The sequence below is a fragment of the Panicum virgatum genome, chromosome 6K (assembly GCF_016808335.1).
Source record: "Panicum virgatum strain AP13 chromosome 6K, P.virgatum_v5, whole genome shotgun sequence".
Classification (NCBI taxonomy): domain Eukaryota; kingdom Viridiplantae; phylum Streptophyta; class Magnoliopsida; order Poales; family Poaceae; genus Panicum; species Panicum virgatum.
Window position 1 is genome coordinate 1081057 of NC_053141.1, and position 8681 is coordinate 1089737.

Sequence of the window (8681 nt, forward strand, 5' to 3'; positions counted from 1 at the left end):
AAAAATTACACCCATCCGTAAAAAAGTTTTGCAAATAAACTTTATTTAGTGCTTCATGCAGACAAGATTTCTTTTTTGCGCTAGTTGTGCTAGTGTCATCCAAACGGGGACTTGCCTATAACGAGCGGCAGTTTCTCAAAAAAAAAAGTAAAGGAGCGGCAAGGAGAGAGAGGGAGTGTTGAGCTGCGCGCCCAATCGCCTCCCTTTTCCCGCCGAGACAGCCTCCCCCAAACCAAACCCTAGAGAGAGAGAGCGCGCGCGAAGCAGGAGAGAGAGAGAGAGAGAGAGAGAGAGAGAGAGAGAGAGAGATTGGGAGGAATCCAACCCACCGATCGAGGAGGAAGACGGGGAGGAGACCAGGATGCGGGGCGGGGCGGTGCAGATCAACTGGCACGACCTGCAGCCGGTGCTCAGCCTCGACTTCCACCCCGCCTCCCACCGCCTCGCCACCGCCGGCGCCGACCACGACGTCAAGGTTCCTTCTCTTCTCACCCCCTTTTCCTTCCCCTCCCCTATCCTCTAGTAGCTTGGCGGCCCCCAAGATTTTCCCCATTTCAGCCCCGCATTTCCATTTCCTCACCGACGCCGCCGTCGCATTTCGGCGTTCGCAGATCTGGGTCGTTTCGTCGGATGGGTCGGAGAGCAAGCTCCCCACCGCCACATTCCAGAGCGGCCTCGTCCCCAACGGCACCGCCCACAGCTCCGCGGTCAACGTCCTCCGCTTCTCCCCTTCTGGTACCGCAATTTCTGCCCCGTTTAGCCTAACCAATTTATCCATCTTCCTTTTTTTTTTGAGACCACCCTCTTCCTTTTGTTTTGTTTCACTTCTATGCACAATTGAGTACAGACATATAACCCCTAACCCCTCTTTGAGCCCTTGCGCATATGTAACTAACGCCATTTCCCGCTCTGGTTTCATGCAGGGGAATATCTTGCCTCCGGTGCCGATGGTATGCTCAATTTTGGAATTTTCGGTTATAAGTCAAGTCATAATTATTTAGTTTTGGGCAATCTTTATTGAGCCGAAATGATTGGACGCTCAATTTATCATTTCCATATACATTAGGATTACTTTGTTTTCGCACTACTTGCACGAAGCTATCTTTATTAAAAACATAATTATCCAATGGATTTTGTGTGTCCAGTTTCCGATAATTGTCGTGTTCTGTAATATACAGGCGGCGGTATTATCCTGTGGAAATTGCACTCCACTGAGGACGGCGAGGCATGGAAGATCCACAAGACGTTACTGTGAGTTCTGCCCTCAAGCAAAATTAAAAGGCGTTTCTTTAACCGACCTCTTCTTTGGAATCTTGCTAAGTCGTAACGGCCCTATTTATTTGGCAGGTTCCATCACAAGGATGTTCTTGACCTACAGTGGTCGCATGATAGCGCATTCCTTGTTTCAGCGTCAGTTGACAACACTTGCATAATCTGGGATGCTATTAAAGGTAACTCCCACTTCAGTAAGGAATCTGTTGTTTGTGGCTCCATGGTTTCTGTAGTGTCTTATATGGTTTATACCTGATGTCCTTCTCAGGTACAGTGCAGCAAAAGTTAGAGGGACATCTACATTATGTTCAGGGTGTGGCATGGGACCCTCTGGGCCAGTATATAGCTTCACTGAGTTCTGACAGAACCTGTAAGATATATGCAAATAAGCCTCAAGGAAAATCAAAGAACGCGGAGAAGATGAACTTTGTTTGTCAGCATACACTGGTGAAGATAGAATATCCAAATCATGATGAATCTAAGGTATGTTTGCTCTACCCTCATCGCTGGAACATTTGACTGCAAATTGAGTTTGAACAAAAGTAATATAATCACGGTTCAAAAAGGCAGAATTAGGCGGGCGCCTAGGCGCGACTAGGCTCTAGGCGAGGGGTTCCCGCCTGGCCTATGGGGGTAGGCGGACCCCTAGGCGGCGCTAGCTCGTCGGCGCCGGCGAGGGAGGAGGCAGAGGGAGGAGGAGGCAGGGACGAGCGCTGGCGGAGGAGGAGAAAGCAGGGGACGGGCGGCGGCGGCGGAGGAGGAGGAGGAGGAGGCAGCCGAGGCGCGGAGGAGGCAGCGGCGGCGGCGGCGGCGGCGGGAACAAGCGGAGGCAGGGGCGTCGGGAAGACCGGAAGGGGAACGAGAGCAGGAGAGGGGAGGGGATAAGGTGGGCTGTTGGGCTGCTGGGCCGGATGGGCCGGAGGAGAGGGGAGGGGATAAGGTGGGCTGTTGGGCTGCTTTGATTGGCTTATTTTTTAACTCAAGGCTTAATTGTCCTCTGTTTTTCTTTTTTTTAGAGGTATATGATGTATATGACAAGGTATACGTATGTATATGGCACCGCCTAGCAAACCGCCTTGAAACGCCTAGGCTCGCTTAGGCTCGCCTAGGCTCTAGGCGGTGGGTCACCGCCTAGAAACCGCCTAGCGCCTTTTTGAACATTGAATATAATCCTTTACTTTGCAGCCGACAGTTAAATCTCATTTGTTTCATGATGAGACACTGCCATCTTTCTTTCGGCGGTTGGCATGGTCACCTGATGGATCTTTCCTAATACTGTCAGCAGGTATAAATTGTTTTTCTGTTAGCAATAGTAGCTACTGGTTCAATTCAAGTCATCTGCATAATATCACTGGTTCTTAAGCTTGAAAATTATGCTGATTTAGTCTATTTTCACGTACTTGATGTTGTAGCCCCCTAAATAAGTTTGTATGTATGTATTTTCCTGTCTTCCTCAGGTCTTTCGAAACACTCCTCTGAAGTGATTAATACTGCTTATATAATATCAAGGCGTGACCTCTCAAGGTATGAGATCTATTACTTGAAAGCACCAATATGTTTTCTGCTTCTTGCCATATAAACAGAAAGATCGATCTGGTTGAATTCAACTGGTTAAGATATTACAAGAAATGGAGCATCAGAGAATCATTATTTCTAAATTTCTTTTTGCAATTGTAGATGAATTAGTGCACCTAAGAGTAAACTATAAGTGAACTTAAATCCTAGGTTTTGGAAGACAATTATCTTTGATTGCTTAGTTGCTATACGGTGCTGTTATATCTTATGGTTTGCTACATCTGTACTACATTACCGATGAGATGTCACAGAAAGATATTATTTTAGTTAAGGCTATTGTGATGTATTTGTGCTTTTTATCAGAAGAACATACTCGAGTGTATAACTTTGCCCGCAATGTAGTTCTGTTATTCTTTAGGTTACTGACTTTCATTGGCACCGCAGGCCTGCGATACAACTTCCTGGGGCAAGTAAAGCTATAGTAGCAGTGCGCTTCTGCCCTGTTCTATTCACACCACGTGGTTCTAACTCAGGTACCTCCATTTATGAAAGCTTTGCTTTGCTTTGAGGTCCTCAAGGAGTCAAGGTTTTACTTCTGTTACAATAAAGCTGAATCACACTGTAAATTTTGCAGATGGTTTCTTCAAGCTTCCTTATAGAGTTGTTTTTGCTGTCGCTACTTTGAATTCTCTGTATGTCTATGATACTGAAAGTGTTGCTCCAATTCTAATACATGCTGGTCTACACTATGCTGCCATTACCGATATTGCATGGTGAGTACTTCAACAGTTTTGCTTTTGTAGTCTCCTTCATTGGGCTCTGCTTGTATACTGGGATTACAAATCCATCTTTGCAATCTGTTTGTCAGGTCTTCTGATGCTAAGTACCTGGCAGTGTCATCACGAGATGGCTACTGTACTATAATAGAGTTTGAGAACGAGGAACTGGGACAGCCTCACATCCTCCCAGGTATCTATCTATTCCATTGCTCTTTCCATATCCTTATTTAATTTTCTTGGGTGGGATGTTTCTGATTTGAATATTGCACACATCTTTTGGTGTAATTATGGTGAATTTCATAGCAGTTATAGATTTCAAGACTGAATCATATGACAATCACAATGACCTAGGTGTAGGTATACCAAAAATAGTAACAGGCAACTAATATGACTTGTGGTGCATAGGAAATCACTGATCTAGCTCTACCATGACCAACTAATTTTGGTTACATGTGATGGAATATCCTGCAATTCTTGTTTAAAGACATAGCTGAAGAATCTCCAGGTTACATGAAGATAATAAGACTGATACGCAAGCGATGTATTGATATGTAGGACCATCTCCTTGGATGGAGTGACAATGCATGTGTTTGGTAGTTTTGCATGTCAACTGTTTACAATTTGTATATTTAACCAATACCATTTACCCTGTTTCCCCGCCATTCTGATAAGCAATTTTCTTGAAGACATTCTTCTAACACGGTCCAATTCTGGATGAATCACTAGGATCAAAAGAAGTTGCTGAAGGAAATATGGCATGTGAAAAGGTGCCTGTATCTGTAGATAGCATGGAGGTTGATGTTGGTGCCAGCAAGCTTAAGATGGAAGCCAGCCCTGTGGCTCTACGAGTTACGGTGCCACCGATGTCGGCTGAGAACGTCACCTTGAGTAAGCCTAATGAAATGAGTTACTACAGTTGGAATTAACTAGCTAGCTGAAGCAGTTAGATCTTATAGTGTCACTGCAAGTATTTGCAGCTCTCTTTTATAGATCACCAGTAAAGAAGTTCAGTCTGTCTATATTTGCCTTCTGTTCTGCACCTAAAGATTGGAATTCTATTTTGACACGTGGGGCAGGCGCAGACATGTGTTAACTACCATATATTGTTATAAGTAAACATGGTAGATAACTAGATACTAAAAGGTCTCACTGACAGAAATGTTACAACATTAACACAGCCCATCTAGTCAAATAGATCTTTGACGTCTTTGTTTCCAATCATTTGAAAGAAATTGTTTCTATGGACACCAGACTTTTTCTCTGCATGTTGGGCCATATGCTTTGCAATGTTTACTCTTCACATTCATTTTGTTGAAGAAACTGACAGGGTTCAAAATGCAGGGACAGGGGAGCTAGCTGAAGGAAACGTGACCTGTGAAAACAAGAAGCCGGTAGCAGCAGACATTATGGAAGTGGATGCCAGTGACAACAAAGTTAAGGTGGTAACCAACCCTGCGGCTGTCGAAGTGACACCACCACCAGTGTCGACCAAGAACAGCGCATTGAGTAAGCCTACTAAGAAGCGGATTACTCCTATCGCAATTTGACTAAGTAGCTGAAGCAATTAGGATCATGATGTGTTATGTAGTGATGACAAGTTCTGGATATTATGTTTAGGCTACCCTGTAAAGTTGAGTGTGCAGCTGTGTTCACCATCTGCCGAAGTCCCCATAAATTCTCTTCCTGCTCTTGACACAATGGGGAATGTGTGGACACAGGTTGTGTATGAGCACACTATTATGAAGCAACATGCAGCCACTAACCGGCATCTTACATAATGGCCTTCTGTGAAATTCCTGGGAAATTGTTCGCACACATAAACTGCCCATATACAATTGCTGACAAATAATTACATATTGAACCAATCAAATGGGTTTGTGGCACCCTTATTTCGTAACATGAAAGAACCATGAAATCTAATCAAAATACTCAAATGCACACAATGGATGTGTATGTGCGTGTGTATGGGGTATGGTCGTATGGAATGATTACTGCATCAGTAATGTCTTGGCGGTCTTCCGCAGGTAGTGGCATCATCTTCTTAGGATTTGGTTATGTGAGCCTTGGATTTCTCAAATTCTTCTTCATTCTGACCCGCCTCTTCAAATCTGATGTCTTCATCTTCTGAAAGGACCTCAGTCTTCTCTCCGTGAGGCCCCGGAATGATCTTCTCGTCGACATGCTTGTGCTTGGTGACGTTGATGAGCTCTGTCTTCTTCTCTTCTTTGCTCTCATGTTTCTTGTGCCAGGTCCAAGGGAGGTGGTGGTGCGCCGTCTTCCCTGCTGCTGCGGCGCTCGAGGATTCGCCAATGGCGTCCTGCTTCTTCACCGCCTCTTGGAACTTGATGTCCTCGTCTATTGAGAGCTTGACAACGTCGGCGCCATGGGGGCCTGACATGGTCTCCTTGTGGACATGGACATGGTCGCTGTAGTTGAGCACCTCAGCCTTGGCCTCTGTCTTCCTCCCCTTCTTCTTGTGCCAGCAGAAGAACGCGGCGAGGCATCCCAGCAGCAGCAGGCCGCCCAGTGAGACGAACACCACGATGATGACGATGTGGTGGGGAGGGCTAGGCGGAGGCGGCACGGGAGCTGGTGGTGGGTGGATATATGGCGGCGGCGGTGCCAGCGGACGAGGCGGTGGTGGTGCTTGAGGGCGAGGAGTTGGCGGTGGCGGTGGACTAATGGGCGGTGATGCGGGTGGAGGCGGAGCACGGCGAGGAGGTGGAGGAGGCGATGATGGTGGAGGCGGAGCACGACGTGGTGGCGGTGGGGGCAGAGCGGGCGGTGGGGGAGCACGGCGTGGTGGTGGAGGGGGCAGAGTGGGCGGTGGTGGCGGTGGGGGCAGAGCGGGCGGTGGGGGAGCACGACGTGGTGGAGGAGGGGGCAGAGTGGGCGGTGGCGGAGCACGGCGTGGAGGCGGAGACTGAGGTGGTGGCGGAGCACGCTGCGGCGGTGGTGGGGCTCGCATAGGCGGTGGTGGGGCTCGCATAGGCGGCGGGAAGCGTTGTGGGGGTGGCGGGGCTTGGGGCTGCGGTGGCGGCCTTGGAAGGTAAGGGTTTGGAGGGAAGTAGGGGAAGCCAAGCCCCGGAGGGGCAGGGTTGAACGCCATTGTTTTGTGTTGCAAGCTAGAGAGAGAGAGGCAACTGAGCTGCTGCTGCTGCTGTAGTGCGTTGAGCTGAGTGAGTTGTGGTGGCGATCATGTGGCACATATTTATACATATACGAAGCCTATGGCAGCTTGGAGGGAAGGGCGTGAAGATTTGATTTGGGCTGCAAGTGACTTGGCTCCTCTGCTACGACTTCGGCTGGGTTTGCTTCCAAACAATGCGTTCCTTGGCATCAAAGCCCATGCGTGTGTGTGTAGCTGGCCCGGGCCGGGTACCATGAGTGGGACACCGACACCTAGCTCCAGTCTGCCTTTTGGCCCCCAAAACTTCCCTTAATTTTCAGTGAAGCCGGCCTCTGTCAATACCGTATCATTCTTTATTTGGAATGGCGTCGCACACGGGTCACACACACGCATCTTGTGCCCTCAGCAATGGCCCTTCTTGCATTGTGTGCTCCAGTTTTCTGCAATGCTTTTGAGTGAAGTAGGCTTGGCTTGAAGCTCATGCGATGCGCCGGAGGAAGACGACGGCCGGCCGCGCTTTCGGCCGGTCGCAGGAGACGCCCAGTGCCCAGTCTAGGAGCTGGCTTGTAAGCAAATGGTACCCAGTGGCATTGAGTGTGTTGTAAGGTACGGATGCGATCACCACATCATCCATCGTGCAAAATCGCAAGAAAAGTGGAGAAGCTGGCCATCTTTGCAAATCTCTGATGATCAATTCCACACCATTTCCATTGATTCATCACTCATCAGCATCTCTGATGACCACCTCGTTTTTTCTCTAAAATAAAAGTCGACCAATAATACTACAGAGCAGAAAAGAAACGACGACATGGTGCGCGGGCCTGAATTCTGATAGCAGATAGCCCAAGGAGGGCATCCGACGGCCCAGTTAAAATTTGGGCCGATTCTATCTAATGGACGGCCTGATGGCCTATCCTATCCGGCCCAGGAGGACGGAAGACGAAGCCCACGGCAGTGCAAAAGAGGGCCCCGGCCTCCTCCAGAGACAACTCTACAAGTGAATCACACAAATAGACGACCAGAAGAGAGGATCAAGTTTTGGATGGGCATGCATATGTGTTGCCACACCACGAGTGCGATCCGGTGTTTCGGTGCTGGTATGATAGCATCTGTGCAAGCTCGTCCTCGACTAGTCCAGCGTTAATAAGGCCCCAAAAGAGGGAGTACCAGCTGCTAGTTCCTAGGCAAAGGCAGTATGGAGTTCAAAGGATCTCGAGTGTCCAAAATTCAGACACCTGACATATACATACAGCAAGAAAGGTATCCTTTTGGTTACCCGACTAGCTATCGGAAGTAAAAGGAGAAATGGCGCCTTGTGTGTCTGGAGGCAATCAAGCTGGGTACAGAATGTAGCAACATTGTTCAGCTTCCTTCGGAGCTGCCAGTCCAGATTCGGCTACTTGCGATGTTCAGATTCGGCCGCGCACTCTAGTCCACTGCACTGCACTCATCGAGCTAGCTAGTACACATGATCAGTAGACTTGGTAGCAGTGTGAATGAAGCATCATGTCCCACATGGATTCGGTCCTAGCAGTAGCAGTGTTCCTATGTACATGATGTCCTTCTTTGAAATTCTAAAAGGGATTCGTAAAAATCTGGATTACTTTCGGTCTAGATTCTTCTGGCAAAGTGATGAGAACAAAAGAAAATACCATTTGGCAAAATGGAGTATTCGGTGCCAACCTAAGGATCAGGGTGGGCTAGGAATACATAACCTAGAGCTTAAAAACATTGCTCTGCTCTATATCGTCTTCTAAAGACAGACGGTACATGGCAGCAAATCATACACAATAAGTACTTAGGGAATAAACCTTTAGTACAAGTCCAATGGAAGAGTGGGGATTCACATTTCTGGGCAAGCCTAATGAAGGTCAAAGCAAACTTCTTAAAATTCGGCACCTTCATGATTAAGGATGGGTCTCAGATAAGATTTTGGGAAGATGCTTGGTTAGATAATAGATCCCTTCACGAACAATACTCACAAC

General features: G+C 47.8%; 2 protein-coding genes across 3 annotated transcripts; one reads left to right on the plus strand and one right to left on the minus strand.

Moving 5' to 3' along the window:
* The first annotated feature begins 155 nt into the window (after positions 1 to 155).
* On the plus strand, positions 156 to 5356 carry LOC120711135 (chromatin assembly factor 1 subunit FAS2 homolog). Of its 2 annotated transcripts, XM_039996552.1 has the most exons (13): positions 156 to 475; positions 612 to 735; positions 924 to 950; positions 1179 to 1251; positions 1348 to 1451; positions 1541 to 1755; positions 2458 to 2557; positions 2730 to 2796; positions 3232 to 3320; positions 3422 to 3560; positions 3656 to 3756; positions 4293 to 4454; positions 4908 to 5356. In XM_039996552.1, the coding sequence occupies exons 1-13, from the start codon at positions 362 to 364 to the stop codon at positions 5111 to 5113; spliced, it is 1521 nt and encodes a 506-aa protein (XP_039852486.1). In that variant the 5' UTR covers positions 156 to 361; the 3' UTR covers positions 5114 to 5356. The 2 variants fall into 2 exon arrangements, with proteins under 2 accessions (XP_039852486.1, XP_039852488.1); XM_039996554.1 differs by lacking the exon at positions 4908 to 5356 and having other exon boundaries at positions 172 to 475; positions 4286 to 4454.
* A 17-nt stretch (positions 5357 to 5373) lies between these two features.
* Positions 5374 to 6733, minus strand: LOC120711136 (extensin-like). Its single transcript, XM_039996555.1, has one exon. The coding sequence runs from the start codon at positions 6673 to 6675 to the stop codon at positions 5608 to 5610; it is 1068 nt and encodes a 355-aa protein (XP_039852489.1). The 5' UTR covers positions 6676 to 6733; the 3' UTR covers positions 5374 to 5607.
* Between the last annotated feature and the right edge of the window lie 1948 nt (positions 6734 to 8681).

Excerpts from the sequence above, each read along its gene's own strand:
- LOC120711135 (XM_039996552.1), top strand. The coding sequence starts at position 362 with ATGCGGGGCGGGGCGGTGCAGATCAACTGGCACGACCTGCAGCCGGTG. Across the intron at positions 951-1,178 it reads TCTTGCCTCCGGTGCCGATG|GCGGCGGTATTATCCTGTGG; the intron begins GTATGCTCAATT and ends TGTAATATACAG. Across the intron at positions 3,757-4,292 it reads ACAGCCTCACATCCTCCCAG|GATCAAAAGAAGTTGCTGAA; the intron begins GTATCTATCTAT and ends ATGAATCACTAG.
- LOC120711136 (XM_039996555.1), bottom strand. The coding sequence starts at position 6,675 with ATGGCGTTCAACCCTGCCCCTCCGGGGCTTGGCTTCCCCTACTTCCCT.